The sequence below is a fragment of the Gopherus flavomarginatus genome, chromosome 2, assembly GCF_025201925.1.
Source record: "Gopherus flavomarginatus isolate rGopFla2 chromosome 2, rGopFla2.mat.asm, whole genome shotgun sequence".
NCBI classification, from domain to species: domain Eukaryota; kingdom Metazoa; phylum Chordata; order Testudines; family Testudinidae; genus Gopherus; species Gopherus flavomarginatus.
Window position 1 is genome coordinate 209,592,477 of NC_066618.1, and position 24,868 is coordinate 209,617,344.

Sequence of the window (24,868 nt, forward strand, 5' to 3'; positions counted from 1 at the left end):
GTAAATTTGGGGGAGGAGGGGGGCGCAAGGTTACACACTAGAATACCGAAGGAAAATTACTTGAAGAAAAGAAGGGACTTTGTACAAGCATATGATGGGCTCTCCGAGTTACAGAAATAGAATACTTTTTATTCTTGGAAGCTTCCTCACAGAATTCCTTACATAGCAATCTTCTGTCATTTCTAATAGGCACCCCAGACATATGCCACACATCCTGGATCTCCTTCTAGATCTTTGGTTTTCCTCCTAAAATTTCAGTTCTTTAATCTAGGTTTTATTTTAGGATTTTAGCCTGCTGTTTGCTTTCTTTGTTTTCCTGTTCCGCTTCTCTGACTCAGTTATCCTTGTTAACATGTTCTTAATGTCTGTTTGCAAAAAAGTCAGCTTGATTTCTAAAACGTCCATCTTTGTTTGGATTACAGCTGTTATTTCTTGTGTATCTGTCTGCTTGAAGAATCTCAAGTGGAGGGGGATAATAAATGAGGCTTGTATCTGCTGCCACAATCTCAGCACAGTTCTATGCTGCAGAGCTCTGAGTGGTTACGTTAGAAGCTATACAGCACGTTAAAGCTAAAAATTTCCATTTGTTGGCTTCTATAGCGAGCTCCTGTTGATGATGTTTTGGCTGACTAAGAGGAAGAGTTTGTGTAGAGTCTGAGGGAATTTTCACCAAGATCTTGTAGAGTTCCAGTCACACAGTTGTGCAGGATCAGTTTCTCTCATGGTCTCTACCTCTTCTATTTAATAGAAATATAACATCTATCTTGGAAATAAGCTAGCTCATTTTATCCATGAATAAGGGCTCATTTATGCCTTTTCCTAGGCGCAGAATTCTGGAGAGTAAGAGCAGGCTCATCGCTGAAGCATCAGTGCCTGGAGGCAATAATGCCTGAGTGCTAGAGGGAGCATATTAGGAAGTGCCTCTTGCTACACTTCTTGAACAAGCGCAGAGTTTCCTGAGTATTGCTATGCAGGTGTGTGGGCGGGGAAGCATCATGCTTTACCCAGACACATCCTTTCTGTTTGTGTAATCAGTTCCATTCTTTCCTCTGTATACCCAGTGTGACATTCTGTACCTCAAAATAGCACCCTGGAACTCCCATATTCATCACTGTGATATGATTATGATATGTTTTGTACAATGCATGCCTTGTGAGGTATCATTTAAAAAGTCTTGATCTGCTGAAAATTACTATCTTGTTGAATTGTATGTGAAGTTATGAAGTACTGCTATGTGTGTTACTAAAATATGTGGTAAGTGGGAAATGCCCACAACAAGCCTTTCAGTGGCAACAAAGGAGCAACTAACACTGACAAGACAGATTTACATCAGGATCAGCTAGACATGTGTTGATGACCCATCATGAAGAATCCACTCTCCCAGAGATTCCTCAGAGAGTGCACATACACAATGGGGGCTACCTAACCCCCATGTCACAGCAAGGATCTTTCTAGAACCTGGGAGAAAGTATAAATGGAAGTGGATGACATCATCATTTGGCCTCTCTCCTTCCCCATCTCAACTCCTGGAAGATCATTTGGAAGACAAAGACTTTGATCTAGAGATTGGTCCAAGGCTGAGAAGGGAATTCAATCTATGTAATAAGAACTATAAACTGCCTGGAACATCCAGTGCAGCAAGAAAAGCTGTTTGATTCAAATCTTGCTTAGTCTGCAATAGTGTAGAATTTAGACAGTGATTCTATTTTTATTTCTTATGTAACCAACTTTAATTTCCGTGCCTAATGTTAATTTATAACCTAGCTTTCTGCAGTTTTATACTTACCAGCAAGTTTGTCAAAGGTGCTTGGGCAATCTGCTTAGATTACAAAGGCTGGTATATGTCCACTTTCCTTTGACAAAGTGGCAAAATTAATTTATGAGCTTTTACTGTTCAAGAGATGGCCTTGAGCAGTGTAAGATGGTACATCACTGGGGTGCAAGGCTGAAGCTGGGTAAAAGTGGCTGCAGCCTCTCTGCGTATAATTCATGAGTGGCGTATAGAGCATTTATGCAACTCAATTGGGTGTGCCCCTCCACATGTTGATGGCTGAGTGACCACAGCACCTGTAGGGTTTGCTATATGTCACTAGCACAGCATTGTGAGAGACAGCCCAGGCTGACGAATTTAAGGGGACTCAGCAGTCTCATGTCACACCCAGTTTCTCATTTGTGTAGGTCTTTAAAAAGTGTTTCTCTCCCTTGACACTGTGAAAGATGGAAAACCTGACTGTAAAATAAAAATTTGCAACAGGATTACTCTTCTTAGAGAGTATAGAACCCTAGACTGCTTTTAGCCAGTTTTTTAAAAATGGAGTATATTTTAAGTTGGTTATATCCCTTTTTATTTCTCAAAACGGTTCTGCAAGCCAAGGAATGCAAATAAGCACTTTCCTTCGTCACATACACACTGCATGTGTATATTGCCCACTGACATGCCAGCCTGGTGAGGAGGGCTTTAGACTAGGTTCAAAGGAGGCAGGTAACAAAAGCCCAGAGGTAGGTATAAAAAAGGTGATCTCAACACAGAGCTAGATATTAAGAGAGGGGAATAGAAAATTACAATAGGCACTTAGGAGCAACAAGATACAAAATGGTGGGGGAATCTGCTCTACATTTCAGACATCTATGCACAAATGCGTGGAGTCTGACGAATAAACAGGAAGAACTGGATGTATTAGTCCATAAACTAGATTATGACTTAACTGCCATCACAGAGACCAAATGGGATAAATCTCATGATTGGAATATTGATATAAAAAGGGTACAGCTTGTTCCGGAAGGACTGGCAGGGGAAAAAACAGAGAAGGCATTACATTATACATCAAGAATATGTACACTTGTTCTAGAGACCAGAAGGAAATGAGAGGCAGACTAATTGAGTGTGCCTGGACGAAAATTAAAATGGGGGTGAAAACAGACCCTACCACGACATTGTCCCTACTACACACCGCCGAACCAGGAGGAGGTAGACAAGGCATTTCTAGAATAAACGAACATCCAAAACACAAAACCTGGTAGTAATGGGGGACTTTTAACTACCCGAACATCTATTGGAAAAGTAACATGGAAAAACACAAAATGTCCAATAAGTCCTGGACTATATTAGGGACAACTTTTTATTTCAGAAGGAGGAAGTAATCAAGGGGACTGCCATTTTAGACTTGATTCTGACTACCACGGAGGAACAGGTTGTGAATCTGAAGGCTGAAAGCCAGTTGATTGAAAGTGATCATGAAATTATAGATTTCACAATTCTAAGGAAAGAAAGGACTGAGAGCAGCAAAATAAGGACAATGGACTTTTTTAAGAAGCAGCTTTTAAACAAGCTCAGAGAACTGCGAGGTAACGTAAAAAGTAGTTCAGGAGAGCTGGCAATTTCTCGAAGAGACAATATTAGAAGTGCAACAGCAAACAGAACCATGGCCCTTTGAACAATGAGTCCACACTATCTTCTACAAGCTATCTGCCTGCAACCCACAGCAAGTCATCAAACTTCTCCTATATCCCAAGCTCTGAAGCTCAGACAGTTGGATCTGTGCAAGAGGCTAACAGGCAACCAGAACACCCTACAGATCCAAACATTACTCCCCTTCCTGTTCAGTCCAAACAACAAACAGATATCTAACAGTAACTCAAATCCAGTAGTAGCTATACCAACCTCACCCCTAACACCTACTATGCCACCTGCCATTTCCCCTGCAGTACAAGCACCACATGTAGCTCCCTCAAATTCAGCAGCAGCCATTACACAAGAAAAGTCTCTCTCTCACAAGGGAACAAGTGTATGCAGCACAGGAAATGTTGAAGACTGCAAAGTTACCAGGCCAGAAAAGGCACTTATACTTGGGTTCCTGGCATGATCCAGAGAGAATCCTTGCTAAGAGCAAGGCAACATCATTCAGATTAAATTAGTAAGCATACAGAAGTTTCACCAAAAGTCAATGGCACTGGAAGCATCACCCTGTTATTGGATACAGTCTTTGAAATGAACTGTATTACTGGCCAGTGGACCCCGCTCAAGAAGTACAAAACTATACCTAATGTTTCCTAAAAGATTCAGTAACAAACTGTGGACCAAATCAAGCACAGAATCAGGCAGCACATCTAGTGTGTCAACTGTTCAAAATGGCACTCATATCAGTTTCTTCACTTTCCAGAACACAAATTGTGGCTATCCAAACTAACTGGGTTATATGATTGCAACAGGAAGATGTTGCCGAACTGACAGAGATTTTTTTTTTTATATATAAAGGAAAGTAAAAGGGTTAACATTGTTCTGTGAGTCAATATGCCAGAAATAAAATTACAACTCAAAGTTTGCTTCCCAGGTTTGGAGCAGTTCAATGCCAAGCATTGGGGAAAAGGACAATTGTGGAATCACAGTTTACTATTAAACAAAGGCATAGATTTTATTGCAAAAATATTTACATTTAGTATATGAGTTTAGTTTAAATATGGACACTTGCGCACTACAATATTTGCAGTTATTCCTGTAATTTGATTGCAGTAAATTAAACTACTGCAGGTGGTAGATGTTCAGCATCTAATAGCACCCACCCTATATTTAGCTTGTCTTTGCCAGGATCATAGGGGGATTTGAGAAGCTGTTTTAACTCTACTGTACTGTGAGGGGGAAAAAAAAAAAAAAAGAAAAGAAAAAGAAAACGAAAACTATCCCGACGCAAAAGAAAGACAGAAACACTAGTAAGAGGGCAATACAGCTCCATCAGGAACTCTTTAATTACTTGAAAAATCAAAAGGGAATCACTACAAAAGAACAGCACAAGCCTAACAGGGACAAAATCAGAAGGCTAAAGCACAGAATGAGTTACACCTAGCAAGGGATAAAAAAAGGCAATAAAAGGAGGTTCTGTAAATACCTTAGAAGCTAGAGAAAGATGAAGTGTAGATCCTCTATCAGCGAAGGAAAGCTAATAATGGACAACTCAAAAAGGCTGACATGTTTAATGCCTATTTTGTTTCAGTCCTCACTAAACACATACTTACCACAATATTAACAATAAGAGGGGAAAGGAACACAAGCCAAAATAAGGAAAGAACAAGTTAAAGAATATTTAGATATGTCAGATGTACTCAAATCAGCAGCACCTGGTTCTTAAGGAACTAGTTAAAATGCTATCAGAACTGTTAGCAATTATCTCTAAGAACACATAAAGAACCAGTGAGATCCCAGGGGACTGGAGAAGGGCAAACATGGTACCTATTGTGGAAGTACAGCAAGAACTGATAGGGATTTCAATGCATGACAGTCTGTTAGCAAGAGTCAGGCTAGCTGTAGCCCTAATAACACGAGACTTGTAGAAGTGAGGATTGTGTGAAGCGAGTGGGAAAGAACTGTGGGAGAAGTCCTTGCGATCTTGTGTTGATAATAAGGAATGTAAATTGGCGTCTAAATAGAAGTGAGAAAAAAAAGATAACAAAATAGCCTATGTATAAACAAAATGCAGCTGTTGCACATTATTGTAGGTAACAAAAAGTATAAATGCTTGCTTTAATTGTTTACTTTGAGAGAGACCTGCCTAGGACAGGGAAACTCTGTGTCCTAGGGCACTCCCTCCCTCTATACAATTGTAAATAGAAAATAAAGTATTTGATTTTGCTGCACCCAACCAAAAAGCGAGAACTGAGTTTTTCTCCGATACTATCTTTAAGAAGCGGGCAGAAAAAGAGGATCCAGGGAATTCTAGACCTGTCAGCCTAACTTTGATACCTGGAAGATACTGGCAATCAATTTGTAAGCACCTAGAGGACAATAGGTTTATAAGAAATAGCTAACATGGATTTGTCAAGAACAAAATCATGCCAACCCAACCCCTTTTCCTCCTTTAACAGGGTTATTGGCCGAGTGGATAGCAAGGAAGCAGTAAATGTTTAGTAACGCTTTTGGCACAGTCCCCACAACTTTCTCACAGGCAAGCTACAGAAATGTGGTCTAGATGAAATTACAAAAAATGGTTGAAAGATCATACTCAAAGAGTAATTATCAATGGTTCACTGTTACACTGGGAGGACGTATCTAGCTGGGCTCTCAGGGGTCAATCCTGGGTCCGATACTATTCAGTTGTTTCATTAATGACATGGTAATGGAGTGAAGAGTACGCTTATAAAATCTGTGGATGACACCAAGCTCAGAGGGGTTGCAAGCATCTTGGAAGACAAGATTCAAATTCAAAACAACTTTGACAAATTGGAGAATTGGTCTGAAATCAACAAGATAAAATTCAGTAGACAATGCTAAGTACTTCACTCAGAAAGGAAAAAAAAAATCTACAAAATGTGGAATAAGTGGCTAGCTGGGTGCACTGCTGAAAACAATCTGAGGGTCATAGTAATCACAAATTAAAAATGAATCAATAATGTGATGCCACTGTGAAAAGGCTAATATTCTGGGGTGTATTAACATGAGTGTCATATGTGAGTCACGGGAGGCAACTGTCCCACTCTACTTGGCACCAAAGATGCCTCAGCCAGAATACAGTGTCCAATTCTGGGCACCACACTATAGGAAAGATGGGGACAAATTGCAGAGTCTCTAAAAGAGAGCAACTAAAATGATGCAAGGTTAGAAAACCTGACCTATGAGGAAAGGTTAAAAAAACTGTGCACGTTTAGTCTTTAGAAAAGAAGACAGAGGTGGGAGAGTCTTCTAGTAAGGATTGTTTATAAAAAGGATTATAATGAACTGTTCTCCACCTCCACTGAAGATAGGACAAGTGGTAATGTGCTTAATCTGCAGCAAGTGAGATGGAGGTTAGAGATTAGGGAAAAATACTAAATATAAGGATAGTTAAGAACTAGAATAGGCTTCTAAGGGAGGCTGTGGAATCCTCACCATTGAAGGTTTTTAAAAACAGGTTAGACAAACACCTATCAAGGATGGTCTAGATCTACTTGGTCCTGCCTCCACACAGGGAGACTGGACATGATGACCTCCGAAGGTCCCTTCCAGCCCTACATTTCTGTGATTCTAGGTACTTGAACTGTGACAAGAAGTACAAAATAAGCAAGAAAAATCTAAATAAAAATGCACATGAAAAGAGAAAGCAAACCATCTACACTGAAACTGGCATCAAAACAGAACCACCACATTGGAAGCAAAGTTAGTGTTACTCCATAGTAAACCCCCTCAGCACCAAGCAGGCTTTATTCAACACCACTAAGCAAAAGGCAGGAAAGAGGATCGAGACTAGGGATACTCCAATAACATGATTATTTAAAACTGTGTATCTTTTCTCTGTACAAATCAGGCAGCCAATAAGACAGCCACCATCTGATGGTATTAAAACACCCAATATTGATTAAAGAACTCAAAAAAAGTTTAACCGCAAACCAGTCACAGCAATTGACCAATTATCTGTTACAAAGGTACTCAAACTGTGTTCCATGGACTACCAGTGGTATGCAAGCTCCATTCAGATGGTCCGCAGATAGTTCCCTCTAAGGTGCAAGCCTGGGCTACTGCACACCAGAGAATGAAGGACCACCCACCTAATTAGTGGAGCTGCATAGGTGTGGCTCCACTAATTAAATGCCTGGACCCTGGAGAAGACGCACATGTAAGGTGAGGTGGTGGCCTTGGGGAAAATAGTGGGCAGGTAGGAGGGGCCAGTGGGGTAAGAAGAGGGGGTGGGGGGAATTTGGGACATGCAGGGCTGCGGCAGCCAGAGAAAGAGACGGCCCTCCTTCCTAGCCCCAGCTCGGGGCTGCGGGGGAGAGAGGGCACATCCATTGCTTTAGAAAGATAAAACTACTGATATTAAAATATGAGTTGTGTGCTTTTATTTGTAGAACAAAACGGTGGGGTTGTTTGTTTTTTTTAAATATAGTGCTTTTATCCAAAGCACTTTGCAATAGTTAGCTTATGGTACAAACAACACTTTGAAAGATCATTAAGTGGTCCACACTCAGCAATTTTCAAGTGGTCCGTGAAAAGAAAAGTTTGAGAACCACTGATCTATTAGATAAGCTCCCAATTTGTCCTTAAACACCTCATTAGTGGTTTTCAACCTTTATTTCCATTTGCACACCCCTAAAAAAAAATTCTAATGGAGATACAGACCTCTTTGGAAATCTTATAAATAGTCTACAGACCCTTAGGGGTCCATGGACCATAGATTGAAAACTACTGCTCTATGTTAATTAATGCCTGAAAGTTATAGCTCAAAAAGCCATTGCGTAACTGAGGCAAACACAAGTATATAAAATTATATTCAAGATTCAAAGCTATTGTGAGGAAAAAGGCGCATTAAAGGACAGCAAATATTATCAAACAACTAATAAGACACAGATCCCCCAGGTTGCTATAAATTAAATTCAAATGGTGACATAGGTCTTGAGGATGGCTTTTTTGTTAAATTCTCCAAGCCAACTGACTCTACACCACAGGCCCAGGCATCCCTGAAATTGTCCTCAGAACCTCGTGTGTGTGCCAGGAAATGGGAGCTTGTAGCTGGCTTTGGCAGCTTATCTCCCTAGCTTCCCAGGCTCTCAGCTGCTGACTTGTTCTTGAGGATGCCTAGCCTGACAGCCTTCTGTCTCTCCCCCCACCCCTCTTTGGACATCAGCTCTCGCTCCCTAGGTCTCCGACCACTTTCTGCCTCACTTCATGGAGAAGTGCAGAGAGCATGAACTGTAATCCAATTAACTCTCCCTTTGGGGAAAAGCTGCAGGGAGACAAAACAAAATGTTGGGTGCCTAGCTGCAGCAAAAGGTGAATTCTGTGGCAGAAATGCTGAATTCCACTGCATCTTGAAAAAATGCCAATTGTGCAGCTATGTAATCACAGAGTTCACAAGGCCATGAAGGATAGGAATAAGGCAGATCACACCTCTCACACTGTTCTCTTCAGATTCGTGCAGATGGCACTGAGCTGTATGCCCCAGTTCACATTTGAGATTCTTGCAACTATAAATTATTACTATTTATATTTGTATTGCATTTGTGACTAAAGGCCCCAGTCATGGATCAGGGCCTCATTGTGCTGGGAACCACACAAACATGGGCTAGAAACATTTTAAAATTAAAGGTCAAATTCTGGGAGCTCAGCTCAATGGCAAAGTGAATTCTATGACAAATTCGGTAGTAGTGGAACCAATGACTACACAGGACCACGCCTAAAACCTTCCTTCTCAAAGGAATCCTCATCTTTGGAGCAAAACTATTCTCCAAAACCTCTTTAGAACATGGCTGAATTTATTTCTTTTTTTAAACTTTAATAGTGAAAGTTTGGCAAAGTTATAACCAAATGAAAACAGAGGCTTATGAAGTCAAGTGTTAAATAATTTTAAATCCTTAAGTGAGGTTGCTTAAGACAGGGAAGAGATAGCAAGGGAGGGTGGCAGATTTTCACCCCCCAGAGCAGGAAGTTCTACTGAAAAATAAGTTTCCTTGTAAGTTTCTACTAAGGTCTGAAAGAACTGTTCTTGCCAATCAAAAATTCATGTGTGAATAAAAACCATATTTCACCCAACCCTCAACTTTAACTTATTTATTCATTTATGTTTTCAGTATCTAGAAAAATTTCTTACCAGAAACAAGGCTCCTCCACCTCCACTGCGCACAGCTGTTTTATGCAAGTAGCGGATCTGTCTCACCTTTAAACAACATTTTGAAAGTATTAAAAACGATAGGCAAAAATTTATGTGCTAAATTGCCATACACTGCTTTCAGTAACAGTTTGATTTCTATACCAATCATAATAAAACACAACCAAAAGACCAAGTGTTTTATTATTTGATGAGGCAAAGTGGAGAATATTAAAGGCCTCTCCTGATATCAGGAGTATCTTTGTTCATTTAACCCACCTTGGTCACTGCAGATCAAATTAGAAAGTAAACCCCATCATCTCAAAGCCAGAATTTTACATAACTTAATATCCTCTCCTCACGTGTAAGCACATATCAGCCAATGTACTAAATAATTTACTGCCAGAACACATACTTTATAAATACACATCAGCCATATAATGTTTTACAATGTATGCATAAGCTACTGTTTCAAATCTAATACATTTAGGGAAGTCTGGAAATCCCATTAGGTGCCTATCCACATCTTTAGACACCTAAGTATCTTTGTAAATCTGGCCCTGTCCAAAAGGTGTGTTCCTTTTTCAAAAAATGAAACCTCAAAGTATCAGAGTTAGAAGTGTTAGATTAGACTTTATTTTTCATCAATTTGACCTAACTCTTTGATTGGTAAGGAAGAGATCGTAGTAAGGGAATTAGAAGGATTAGCAAACAAATATATAGGGAGTCATAAATTTGGCAATGTCAAGTCTGCTGAAGATCAGATAAACACATGTCTGTCACGAAGGGTTAAAAAAAGACTACACACTATCAGTCATTTTTTTATAGCAAATGTAGATGTGTATAGAGCTAGACACCAGATGAACAGTATTCTGCCTCAATAGGGTGAGGATTAGCCCAGTGGTTTGTGCATTGGCTAGCTAAACCCAGGGTTGTGAGCTCAATCCTTGAGGGGGCTATTTAGGGAACTGGGGTAAAAATCCATCTCAGGATTGGTCCTGCTCTGAGCAGGGGGTTGGACTAGCTGACCTCCTAATGTCCCTTCCAACCCTGATATTCTATGAAGGGATATATGAACCATAAATACAAGTGGTCAAAAATACAATACTCAAAAGACAAACAAAACAACCACCACTGTAGTTAGACTATAACACACATGACAGAAATCATAACTAAGAAGCGTGTGCATAGCCCCTATACACCCACTACCACCGTATTCCCAGGGCCCCTCCCACTGACCTCTTCCTCCTCTTCCCGAGCCCCTCCCCCAAATCCCCCTCTTCTCCTGACTTTAATGGGGGGAGGATCGCCCCCTTTTCTGCGGGGCGGGGGTGACAGGGGCCGGGCTCCCGAGAACTGAAGGCCGCTGTGCCCTTGCCGGCTGCCTCGGGCCGTCCCGACCAGGGACGCGATCTCTCGCCGCGGCGCCTGGAGGCGGGCAAGCGGCGCCTTGGCCGCGAGTCTCCTTACCGAGAGCGCGGCGGCGGCGCGAACGGGAGCAGCGAGGAACATGGCGACGTCCCCCGGCCCTGCAGGCCTCAGCCGCCACCAAGAGCCCGCGCTCCTCCCCTCTTACCGCTCCCTCCCACTGTGCAGTTGCTGTCGGCATCCGCGCGGGAGCGCGCACGCCTCGCGTTCGGGGGCCGCGCGCTGATGCCGATGGGGCCGGGCGGGGAGAGAGAGGAAGGAGCGCGCGCCAGGACAGAGGCTCTTGCGCGCGCCGGTGCGGGAGGGAGCGTGATGTGATGGCCGCCGCTCAGGATCAGGAGCGGTCTGAACCCTTCTCGATACCTCAGGCCCAGGCCTTGCTGTAAGGCGAGCGTCGTGCGCCGCAGGCTGTGCCCTATCGCTACCAGGGAGGGAAATGTTAGGCTCACAAGCATTGCCCGTGGGGAGCAAGGGCAAAACACCTGTTTGTCCCCACGCACTGGTACCTCTGCTGCCGATTAAACAGATTCCCAAATTCATTATTTTTAAATTAATCTTATTACTGTTGGGGGCGCACTTGGCATAAACCAGGTAACTGGAGAGAACGGAAGGCCATGAGAGCTGATGACGTGCTCTTGCTCTGAGCCATAGTGTTCCAGCTCCTCCAGACTCCATGTTTGACCCCAGGTTGCCCTTGTTGGGTGGGGCTTTTCCTACTCCTACAGTTACTAGGCAGACTTGGCCCTGGGTGGGAAAACTGGATGGTTACTAGGCAGACTTAGCCTTGGGTGGGGACAGTGTGAGTGACAGATAATGTTGTAACATGTAACAGTTTTGGGTTCTAGCATAAATAGTTAGGTAAGCTGTTTGTTTGGCGTGCTTGATCTGAGTCGTGCTTGGCTCCAGGCGTCTATTTGTGATCACAAATAAAGTTTGTTTACTTTTCCACCCTGGTGTGTTCTATTGGTTGCAAATCACACCGGGCAACGAACCCAACCGTTGCCACCCTCGGGCACTGTGTGCTGGCAACATTACCTTCTTGGGGGGAGGCAGTGCTTAATTTGTGCCAGGGCAAAGTCCTGGCACCTCTAGCCCTGGCAGTTCATGATAGCCCCAGCACCTCTGGGCTTGCCAAGTCAGATTATGAAAGATTTAAATAATTGCTTGAGCCTTGGCACCTCTTTCATTACAAATTAAGCACTGAGGGGTAGGAGTCGTGATTTTTGAATGCTTCCGGTTACTGCAACAGCAGCACCTACTATGTACTAGGCAATCTATACATACAGGAAGAGGCCACGTCTGATCAGTGATCATTAGGGTGGCCACTCATGTTTCCAGACATTCTGGGCCTGATGTGGCCCCAACCTGTCCTGGCGTGGCATCACACTCACTGTGAATGCCAAGTCACACTGCACCAGGGGAACCATTTTGAAGAGGGTAATGCTCCACCACCCCTCTCATGCCAGCAGGGGCAAAGTGGCATGCTCTTCAGAATGGTGTCCCCCATCTGATACCAGACAAAAGCACATCCAATTTTGTCTCAGTACTGGACTGGGGACAAACCATGCAAAAAAAGACCTCAGATTTAAAACCAGACAAGTGTCCTCCCTAGTCACAGTTCTCTCAGAGAGCTACACAAATATAGTTAAAATAAGGGGTGTACTCTCCTGGCCCTGCTGTCCTATCAGTAGCAGATCCATAGTAGAAAATGGGCACAGTCAGGGCTGATACTAGCTACCAGATTGTAAATGGGATGTGCTGGTGGCATCTCCACCCCATTTGTGAGGACAGAGCTACCAAAGTGCATGCAAACTCTTCAGAAGAGGGACGTGTTTACTGAAGCAATTAAGAGGTTTGAATTTTCCTAAAGTTGTGTACAACCCCCACAAAACGCAGAGAAAATTCAACAATATAATGCCGTTTTATATCTAGCTGTCCCTCAAACAGCAAAAAATCCTCCTGTCAAAGCCCAGAAAAATTAAACAGGGCATAAAAGAGAACACTTTTTTCAGCAATATTGGTAACAATTCCCTGCCACAAAATGGATAGCACAGAGAACCTGAACCTCATGGTTCAGGAGCTCAACACATATCTCAGCCTACCAGACAGTGCCAACACATAACTGCTGGTTCAGAAAGAGAAAGGCTACCAGATTGTTTTGCCTATGAACTCATCATTCCTATCCTGCTGAATGTATATTGTGCATCAAACTACACAAATGAACCTGAAGATCTGTATGATCAAACAGAACCTTCTATAAACATTAACTCGCCATATCACACTTTAGAGAGAATAATTATTCTCTTTTTGAACAAATATACATTTGTAATAATAGAAGAGTAAAGGAAATTACATTGTAGGGACTAATGTGTCATTAATAACCCCCATTTTTCCTTCTCATCTTCCCCATTAGGCAGGGCTGTTTGAAGCTTGAGCTGCAGGCATTCATATTGTTATCATCATGGGTCAATAGAAGGCTTTGTTCAGTTCTATTAATCCCTGACCCTTAATCAGCTTTCCCATTTTACATTAAAATTCACCATGTACAGCAAAAATATTTGAACTGGACGAAATTAATCGGATTAGATAACGAAATAATTTTCTTCCTCAGACACAAATAACATTACAAATGCCAACCACAATCATATCTTTATAAAGTGCCTCATTACTCAGACCTGCAGATGAAAAATGCAGATTGTTTTTCAGTGCAAAAGCAGCTTCACACTCTTCAGGTACTAATTAAGAAATAAGTAATTTACACTGAAAGGGTACTTGAATGTGCATATTTGCAAAGCACTAGTTAATGTTACAAATTATATTTTTCTCCACATCTCTTCCCCATGGCCATCTCTACCCATACACAAACTATGCAGCTGCGTAGGGCACCAGGAAATTTGGGGCACCAAATTGCCCCAAATTTCCTGGTGCCCTATGCAGCTGCGTGCTGCATCCAGCTCCAGCGGCCATCCCAATCCCCCGGATAGCTGAACCGGCCCCTCATGGGCTGTGCACAGCAGGGCCCAGAAAAACTTCCTCTGCCCCTGCCCTAGCCCTTCCCCTCAGCCCACGCTCCTGCTCCACCTCAGCCTCACCTCCACTCAGCCCCTTCCCCCTCAAACCCCATCACCTGAGCTATGCGTCCCGGGGGACTGCAATAAGGGGCAGGCGGCAGGCCCACCTTGTACTCTCAGGACAGCGGGAAGTGGAGCAACCCGGTCCCAGCCTGCTCCACCCGCAAGTGCTGAGGGGAGGTTCCCCGCCTCGCTGCAAACCTGGGAGCCTGGGGAGCAGAGCGGAGCAGGCTGGGGCTGGGTTGCTCCACTTCCCGCTGCCTCTTGAGTGCGGGGGACTGGCCCTACCCCTGCTGCCTTCCTGCACTGGCTGCTCCTGCCTCCCAAAGCACTTCGGCGCAGGCCCACCCTCCGCGGAGGCCTGGGATGCCCCATACCACCTGCAGAGGCATGGGATGCCCTCTCCACCTTGGAGGCCTGGGACCCAGCCCCGCACAGCAGGGCTGCGTAGGGCACCACAATCTCTAGGGACGGCTTGCTCCTCCCATCCTGTCCAAGGGGGAGATGTCTTCATTACCTTCCCTCCACACTGATACGATGTTACTAAGATGGTGCTATTAGAATCTCAGTAAAAATATATATATACACACAATTTACCACTACAAAAATAGTGGCGAAGGCATGTTAGTTGTCACTGTCAGCTAATACCAGGCACTTACTCAATGTGAGGTTTAACAAAAAACTGAGCTCTTGAATTATATCTGCCTTGTACATCTGTACTTTGCCTAGAATGTAAGTTAATATATTGCAGCTACACCAGTTTTTTTCCACAACTCCCATGTGGAAAACTCTTTGATATTTTGGTGAAACATTCATAAAAAGGCAAAATAGTACAGAGCCAACACAGGCCTTATCTACACAGTAGACTTCAGCTACCAGTGGCTAGTCACCGATATAGCTGTTCTAGTGCAAGCCCCTTGGGTAAGTAAGCAAAAATGCTATAAGCCATGATTTCCACCTATGCAGCTTAACCCTGCTTGAAACCAGGCTAAACTACACTGGGGCAAATCAAGATTATAACAGTTTACACTAGGAGTTTGCACCAATGAAGTGACACTTGTGGCTGGCCTCTAATTGCTGTAAAAAGGCTAAATCCCCAGTGTAGGCAAGGCCATCGATGTGCTTCAAAAGTAATACATGTACTGGATCCCTATTCAAGATGGTTAATTTTAAAACAAAGTCTAAACCCCTCAAGGAACTTGAATTTGAATAAAGATTTGTTGTGCCTGTACTATAATTCCCATTTTTTAACACAGAATATTTTTCAGTTTGTATAAGCCAAGTAGTCTATGGTGCTGACACTCTGGGAGGACTATTGCTGTTTAAATCTGTCTTTGCAATGGCTGAGGAGTTGCCTTTCTGCTGGCCCTTCTTCATTTATGAATTTTAAGAGATCCTATGATCATTCATACTGTGACAGGCTGGACTTTTTGTTGATTTGCTTTTCCTAGTTCTCTGGTCTCATATACTTGATTCTCCACCCCATATACTAGCCTGAGATTAGTTTCTCAGACAGTTAAAAAGCTGCTTAAAGCAACACAAGAATAATGGTGCAGAGATGCTCAAGCACAGATTAAAGATTCTGATGCTAAACCAATATTTTCACGTTTTACTGGGCATTTGCCTTAGGAATTCAAATCTATGAATAACAAAGGGCATATATGGGAGATTAATGGAATGTTCCTACATTCCTTGCAAACTAGTGCTCATAAATCACTAAATTAATAAACATTTGACTATGTAATAGAAAAAGCATAGTGTTAATGACACATTAATTGTACAGGGCCACCACCAAACACATTGTTCAATTGGCTTGTATAAATAGAAACATCTTCTTTAGCCTCCTGCAACCCCAGAGCATACAGTGTCTACCATTTTCTGCCATTTATTTTGGTCTTATGCTGATCTGTTCAGGCTTCTGAGTGTCATGTTGATGGATACCCTGTCGTAAAAGACAGAAAATGACATCAACAGTTGCAAACATTTATAATTCAAATAAAAATTACTTATTAAATTTGACTTTCATTTCTACATAAATTAAAAGCCAAACCTGATTAAACCAATGAGCACTACCCAGGAAGTGTAGCTGTTCGGTTTGTGCCAGTCTGCCTTTTATAAATATTTTACTGAAACATCAAAATGTTACCCACAGAGCAGTTTTTGAAAAAAACAAACAAACAAAAAACAGGCACAGGCTCAATGTGTTAACTAATATACGTCAGAACAAAATATAACATTCAAGTACTCATATAGTCAGACATATATTAGAGGTGCTTTTCTGGGTCACACTAAGTTCACTCAGTGCTGGATGGATGACAGCTCCTGGTGCCACAGGACTCTTTGTCACTTTTCACAGATCCAGACTAACATGGCTACCCCTCTAATACTTAACTCCTTTATGGACAACATGACTCAATAATAAGGGAGTGATTGTGATTTGGACTATGCATCTGCGTAGATGCATAAGTGAAAGGAAAAGTCCCCAGGATACTCATGTATGTGCTATCCCTGTCTTGGGTCTGGACACACAGCAGTAAGTGGACAATGCACACCTATATATCTTTTCTTGCCAGAAAGGTAAGCAAAGAAAGGAGAGAAATGGTCAGAGTGTGCTTCTCACACACTCTCCATGCCATAGCTTTACCGACTGGGATGGGAGAAGGAAGGTATAATCAGGGCCTGCTCCAGGCACCAGCACAGCAAGCAGGTGCTTGGGGCGGCCAAGGGAAAGGGGTGGCACATCCAGCTCTTCGGCTGCATTTCAGCAGCGGGTCCCTCAGTCCCTCTCGGAAGGAAGGACCTGCTGCCAAAGTGCCATCAAAGAAGAAAGCGATTGCAGCTTCTTCTTTTCCCCCCCCCCCCACCGCTTGGTGCAGCAAAAACCCTGAAGCCAGCCCTGATCATAATTTGCTGCAGTATAGGACAACAAGAAGTTACTAATTCCTTCCCCCTCACTTCTCAGAGCAAGGGGAAATCAGAGAGGAAACTGTGTCTTGCAGGGTGTCTCTGCAGCACAGTGCCTCTCTGGGATGTACTAGGTGTTGCAACAAACGTACTACCCCTTTCCCGTGAATGTACTTAAGCCACTATCTAGCTTTCCCAGCAAGTTAATTCCCTGCTTCATAATTCCTCAGTTTCTAGAAGGCAATTTCTTTACCACTAAATTACTTTCACAACATACCACACTTTAAGCAGAAGAGTGTCATTTAGCAGTATTCCAGATATTGTCTATTCAGATAGAAAGAATAGAGCTGCTCCAAATTGATTCTATGGACTTGGGCTTTGCTCCTGCATCAAAATCTCTTAGTATGTACCCCTTCATGCATGTGGAAACCCACTGAAGTCAATGTGGGATCAGGGGGTCTAGATGGTCACAAAAAATCATTTCACAATATTAACCATAATAAAGAATAGTCTTGCACTGTATATGAAAAAATACCTCAAAAAGAAATAATATAGTCAGATATTTTAATTTTCTAAGTTTATGCAACAGTTTGTATTTAATTTGGGATAGATTTTTTTTCTGGAACCAGGAAGTTATTTATTTTATGATCAGATTTAATTATTAAGGTTCTTCATGCCAAATATCAATTGCTTTCAGACTTTTGTATTAAATAACAATGTACTGAGGATTTTAATGACTGTGCTTCATTATCCTCCATTGTGAAGGCATAACTAAACAAATCAGCTTTAATTAACATCCAATCTATTATTCACACAGGGACATGCATAGCTCCTATCTCAGACAATCTAAAGATAGCACTCCCAGCTACATATGTGCAAATAATTTAACATATCAATCACATTTGACTACCTTTAACTTAGATAACTAATGTGTGACAGTTATTTTACTGTAAAAACCTACTGGAGACAAGGAACCTTTAGCTTTTACCACAAGGTAGCTAGACAAGGTTAACACTGACCTTCACTTCCATAGATGTGTCACCTGCAGCACACATGAAAAATAACTACTGACTACAGACAAGGAAAACTATAAAAGGCAAAAGTAGATAATTCATACCTGTATTCTCTAAACTGCACCAGTAATCTCACCAAGATAGCCACAGGTGTCAACGGATGAATAGAAACTGTTTGAGGAAATAATATGAATGACTCCAGTGCATCTACTATCTTGTTATGAATATAGCAAAATCTTGTTATAAATGTAATACGTCTTGGAACAGTGTATCAAAGCTTGCTAGAAATGTCATAACAAATCAAGGTATGGATGCTAACTATATTTACACTAGAAAGGAAGTGACATACACTCACTGGGGCCAGATCCTCAACTGATGTAAACTGGCATAGTCCCAACTGAAGTGGATAAATCTCTACTGATTTTTATTGGCTAAGGATCTGGTCCATTGGTTTGTAAGAAAGTAGCTTCCACTGTCCATTGTATACAATCATGACATTTAAATTCTGCTGTTGCTTATCTATTTGCTCTAGTGATTTAAGAGCAAGCTTACACTTCTGTTCCACAACCTGCATTAAATGAATGGTAGTAGTGGCAGTAAACTACAGAAAAAGAGCATGAAAAAGAAAGATCTAGCATACTCCAGTACTAAATAGATGTCTTAATCTAAGTAACATACATACAACTTTGTCAATATTCAAACAATACCTCATGTAAAGGTCCACTGAGTGAATAATTTTTGCATTAGTTACAGAGAGATTAACTCAGTAAAATATCAATAAATGCTTTAGCCAAAGTCACCTTACACCATACAATGTACTGTATTTTTAAAGTAATACGTTAATCATAAAATGAGTGATTAAACACAAAGCAGGTTTATACAGCCCTATGATATTCCCGGTTCTGCATATAAATGGTGTTTTATATGATTAATGTCATATCACATGGTAAGCTTTTCCTTTGCAGTATACTTCCTTTAGGCAAGGACACACTGCACTTTATTCACAGCATGGCTACAAATAGCTCATGTTTCTAGATTTGCTTTAGTAGTAAGGGCCCTAATCAGTGCTCCACACTCAGTTATCTGAAAAATCTTTCACTGATAGAGAAAGGAATGATTAAGGATTTCTTAATACGCTTACTGATTACACTAACCATAGTATGCATATATATTATATCCCTTGGATAGATCTGTACTCTATATAGATTACAATGCAATTGTTTAAAGGTGGGCATGCGTCAGCTAGGTCAATTTTGATTTCTTCTTTACATTGTTGTGGGTTATTTAGTAAATGTTATATATGAAAAAGAAAATGATATAAAAGTTTGTGAAAGCACTTTAATTTAGGATTTCTTTTAATTTTAGTATTGTGTTATTTAGGAATAGTAATCAACCATCTTAATGATATGTCAACACAGAGTTTTATGATAGAATTAAAATAATAATAATTATAATACTTAGCACATACACCTCTACCTGAATATAACACGACCCAATATAACACAAATTCGGATATAACACAGTAAAGCAGTGCTCCAGGGGGGGTGAGGCTGTGCACTCCAGTGGATCAAAGCAAGTTTGATATAACGCGGTTTCATCTATAACGCGGTAAGATTTTTTGGCTCCCGAGGACAGTGTTATATTGAGGTAGAGGTGTATATAGCCCTTTTAATCCATAGATGAAAAAGGTATTTTAGAATGGGAGTAAAGATTATTACCCTTATATTATAAGTAGAAAACTGAGGCAAATAGACATTATTCTCTTGTCCAAGGTCATACATCAAGTCCACGGTAAAGCTGGACACAACTCAAGTCTCCTGACTCACAACCTGGTGCCCTATCTTCTGGACCATGCCGCCTCCAATAGTCTGAGAGGAATTCGGGTCCCAAAGATCATAAAAACATAAAAAAGGGCATACTGGGTCAGACCAGTGGTCCATCTAGCCCAGTATCCTGTCTTCCAAAGTGACCAGTGCCAGATGCTTCAGAGGGAATGAACAGAACAGAGCAATTATTGAGAGATTCACTTCCTGTCATCCAGTCCCAGCTTCTGGCAGTCAGAGGTTTAGGGGCACCCAAAGCATGGGGTTGCATTCCTGACCATCTTGGCTAATAGCCATTGATTGACCTATCCTCCCATGAACTTATCTAATTCTTTTTTGAACCCAGTTTTATTTTTGGCCTTCACAACATCCCCTGGCAATGAGTTCCACAGGTTGATTGTGCATTGTGTGAAAAAGTACTTCCTTATGTTTGTTTTAAACCTGCTGCTTATTAATTACATTGGGTAACCCCTGATTCTTGTGTTTTGTGGAGGGGTAAATGGCACTTCCCTATTCACTTTCTCCACATTATGATTTTGTAAACCCCTATCATATTCCCCATTAATCATCTCTTCTCTAAGCTGAACAGTCCAAATCTTTTAAATCACTCCTCCTATGGAAGATGTTCCATACCCTAATCATTTTTTTGCCCTTCTCTGTACCTTTTCCAATTCTAATACATCTTTTGGGGGATGGGGTGACCAGAGCAGCACACAGTATTCAAGGTGTGGGTGTACCATGAATTTATATAGAGGCATTATGATATTTTCTGACTTATTATGGCTCCTAACATTCTGTTAGTTTTTTTTGATGTCCACTGCACATTGAGCAGATGTTTTCAGAGAACTATCCACAATGACTCCAAGATCTCTTTCTTGAGTGGTAACAGCTAATTTAGACCCCATCATTTGGTATGTATAGTTGGGATGATGTTTTCCAATGTGCATTACTTTGCATTTATAAATATTGAATTTCATCTGCCATTTTATTGCCCAGTCACACATAGGGCATGGCTACACTGGAGAGTTGCAGCGCTGGTGATGGGGTTACAGCGCTGCAACTCACTCTGTGTCCACACTTGCAAAGCACGGCCAGCGATGCAACTCCCTGGTTGCAGCGCTGGCTGTACACCTGGTTTGCTTGGGGTGTAGCGATTCCAGTGCTGGTGATGCAGCGCTGGTCATCAAGTGTAGCCACCAACAGCACTGTTATTGGCCTCCAGGGTATTAGGAGGTATCCCAGAATTCCTGTTCACAACAAACCAGAATGGCTGAACTCCGATCTCCCCGTAGCTACTTAGCTAAAAAACAAACACAGCTGCTCTCTGGTCCAGCGAGCGAGCGAGCGGAGGCAGGGGAATTGCTTTGGAATGTTCACAGCTGTTTGCTTGAGGAGAGAGGGGAGGGGTAGTGTTGAGCAGCTGCTTATATGGTCTAAAGACTATTTAGGAGTGCATAATTTGCATTTAGTGAATAAGAGACAGGTGGGGGAAAGGTCAAAATGATTGAAGGTAGGCACTGTGTATCTTCCAGTCCTTAGAACTTGCAAGGCAGGGAGCTGAGAACAGCGTCAGTTCCAAAAATCCACTCTCTCTGTCTCCCCCACACTCCCTGTCACACTCCACCCCACCCCCCTCTTTTGAAAAGCACGTTGCAGCCACTTGAACGCTGGGATAGCTGCCCACAATGCACCACTCCCAACAGCGCTGCAAATGCTGCAAATGTGGCCACACTGCAGCGCTGGTAGCTGTCAGTGTGGCCACACTGCAGCGCTTTCCCTACACAGCTGTACAAACACAGCTGTAATTCCCAGCGCTGCACATCTCCAAGTGTAGCCATACCCATAGTTATCTGGGCATTCAGAATGTGTGTGAGAAAGACTAACATCCAAGTCTTCTAAAGTAGAGAACTATTAATTGAATGAATCTATTAAATAACATTGTATGAACTATTTATTTTTACTTCTTGTATTTCTTTATTTATAATATATTAATTTAAGCTTACAAATGCTTCAGTGTGGAAATAAATAAGTTGTTGCAAGAGACACTAACTACATTGCTGCTCAACAGTAATATGAAAAGGTTGACATGACTTCTATTGATGGCTTATTACTTTCCACATTAATCAGATAGGGGAAGTTCAAAAGCAGTTCAAAAAGGGATCAGTGTTTTCTTTTTGCAACAGCTTTGAACTTCTTTTATTTAAAAGGGCAGCTAGAACTATAATTAGGTGCAGCTAGTCTTCATTATTTTGTTCATTTATTATTTGTGTACTCAACTTGCAGTGTCTCCAAACCTCACATCTGGTTCTGAGAGAGATGAGAGTTTGACTGATATTCTGCTTGCTCTGGCTGGACTCAAGTAACACACCAATCACTATGGCATGACCCATGCTACCCAAATCACATGACAGCATGAGGAGTGATGAACAAACAAACCATTTATATTGGAGCCTCTACAGTGTTGAGTGAATTAGCTGTCAGAAGATTCTCCCTGCCTTCCAAGCACTGTGTAGAAAGGTATTTTTAAAAAAATTGCACAGAACCATCCCGGCATGAACCTCAGTAACCATAGCAACCACATGAACTTATTGCTGTAACTGTTGGCATCCTCTCACCAAACTTCCTCCCCACCTGGCACAGCATTAATTATTTTCTCTCCTCATGCCATGTTTTAATCCAGTGCGAGTGCTGGTTTTGCAGATGGGGAGTTACTGTTGACTTCAATAGGAGACCCATGAGGGAAGGGCTTTCTGGATTAGGCTTTCAGGGCAGGGATCCTGTATTTTATTTGTCCGTAAAGTGCCATATACATTTATGTTACTGAATAAATAAATCATTCATAATCTCAGAGGCCTTCAGGTTTGTGGACTATGACTAAGACTCTTTGGACAGTGAATTTATTATTTGTTTAGGATATTTTATCTAACGTAAATCACCACACGCAGTCACAATGCTCTGTGGATAATATTTATGAGTATGGTAACTCTAAGTCTTATTTTTTAAAAACCTTAAAGTAATTAAGTCTGCCGGGGACAGGCAAGCCCATTTCTCATCTTTGTGGTTTATTCAAATTCAGCTGTTTCTACATTTCAATATCAAAGGCTAAAATGACTGCCTGTGGCAGAATCACACTTACACACAGATTTTGTTTACAGGATGAGAGCAAAGTACTGCTGTGTTAGCAGCTGTGCATTCGTTCTCTTCTGGAAGAAAAACTGCCACAATTCAGTCCGGCTTTGTTCTTTTATGGTGGCAACAGTTAGATTCATTGTCAAAAGCAAGGCAGGTATTTGAATTAATCTTTTGAATCCACCCAGTGTTCCGCACTTCAGCTTAATAATTCTGAATCATGTCAAACTCATATATACATTTTATATATCATGGATGGCAGACAGGGGTGGAACAAAAATATTTTCTGTCAAAACATCTTGACCTATATGAACACCAAGGAATTTAAAAAACAATAAAAATTAAAGCCCTCAAACTTCTTTAACAAAAAGGGGAAGAAATGCAACTAGAGATAATTGTATTTTTAAATATTAGGAAATTAATAGTTATGTATATGACCAATAATGATAACACTGTAGGCCACCCACTCATTATTACATCTTACTGCCTCTCATCATCCAGTCACATGATGTGCCATACACAGCAAGTTGTGTTCTGGAAGGTGTTCCAACCTTTCCAGAAACCTCTCTGAAGTACAATTTTTCTAGGAGTCCCTATTTTCAATGAGAAGGAAGGAGGGAAGTACGCTGTGTCAGCCATGTCATAGGGCACCTCCATCTCTACCTGGTAAACCTTATTTCCTGGCCAGTTCAGATGGTTTCACAGTCACAAACACACACCAGGCTGTTTATCTTACACCAAGATGTGTATTTATTTCCCTGTTACATCATAATACTGCACAATAAAGACTTTCAGGAAAGGTAGACTTTCCTTCACTTCCCAGGCCAGGCTCATCTTCTAAGCCCCTTCTGAGCTGCCCCTTGGTTCCTGTTTCTTCCCTGTATATTCTTCCCCCAATTACCTTGTTAGCCCAGTGATTGTCAGCCAGATATTCACAGTCCCCCACCAGAAAGTGTATAATTAGCCTGCAGCCTTCTCCAGGCTGTAGCAATGTCAGCAATCAAGGTGCTGCTGATTGTACCCTGTCACAAGACTTCTCCTTGCATCCATTCAGCTCCATTGGCTAGCACATAGCAAGCAGAGCCATGGCCTTGCCCTCCTTGCCCACTTGTTCATTGAGGGTGAATATTGGGCACACAGCCCTTGCTCACCCAAAGGTATGATCCAAGTAGGTCGTATGTGGCCATGCAGCGGAGGAGGGAGACATTGCTTCCCTGAGAACTAACATGAAAATCACATTCTTTTAAATTACTTGCAAGATAAAATACAAATGAAACTCCCTGTGCTGTCCACATTCCTTTTCCCTAACTACCTATCCAACAACATTCTCCCTTCTCTTCCCCATCCTCCTCAAGCTGCTCAGGCACCATTATGAGGGATATGGTGTCAGAATCTAGAGAGATGGTAACAGCTCCATAGCTTTATTCAGGAGTTGTCCCATTGCAGTAAGTGGTTCTACTGACATACATAAAGTTACTCACATGCATAAGTCTTTGCCAGATCAGGGTCGTATACTGGTGTAGCCTGGAACTAACTCCATTGACTTCAGCGTAAAAGTGGTGTAAGCCAGAGGGGGACCCAAATCCCCAGTCTTATTACAGAGAACTTGTTCTGATCCATCACAAAAGGATATAATTAACTACACAGTATGATGAATTTTTAAAACTCCCAGATTTTGTGTCCATAACAAAAATTTGCCTGTTCAGTGGTTGCTCAGCATTTTTAAGATTCTGTCTATTCCATTTTACATGAACTAAGCGTTATCAGTGTTAAATTATTCCTAGTTATTCCTGAAATACACAAAGTATTACATTACTCTTAAACAGTAGCCTAAAACCATTTGTTATAGTTAACAGCTGAACTGCAACAACATCTCATACATACTGTCTAGTATCTGTATTCCACTTTTCAGTAAATAAATTATTGTTATTGCTAATATGGGCTCTGATTCA

The 24,868-nt window shown here is 41.7% G+C and overlaps 1 protein-coding gene and 1 long non-coding RNA gene across 3 annotated transcripts in view; one reads left to right on the forward strand and one right to left on the reverse strand.

Annotated features, from left to right (window-relative positions):
- LOC127045741 (uncharacterized) overlaps positions 1-4,561 on the forward strand; it is a 39,456-nt gene extending 34,895 nt beyond the window's left edge. Inside the window, exon 3 of the long non-coding RNA XR_007772807.1 lies at positions 824-4,561. This is a non-coding gene — a long non-coding RNA (uncharacterized LOC127045741). The remainder of the gene's footprint in view (positions 1-823) is intronic.
- NDUFV2 (NADH:ubiquinone oxidoreductase core subunit V2) overlaps positions 1-11,136 on the reverse strand; it is a 34,386-nt gene extending 23,250 nt beyond the window's left edge. The window contains exons 1-2 of one of the 2 annotated variants that reach the window (XM_050942190.1): positions 11,019-11,136; positions 9,552-9,617 (exon numbers count right to left, since the gene is read on the reverse strand). In XM_050942190.1, coding sequence (XP_050798147.1) covers positions 9,552-9,617; positions 11,019-11,060 — 108 coding nt within the window. In that variant the 5' untranslated portion in view covers positions 11,061-11,136. The remainder of the gene's footprint in view (positions 1-9,551; positions 9,618-11,018) is intronic. The other variant, XM_050942191.1, reaches the window with a different exon arrangement.
- Between the last annotated feature and the right edge of the window lie 13,732 nt (positions 11,137-24,868).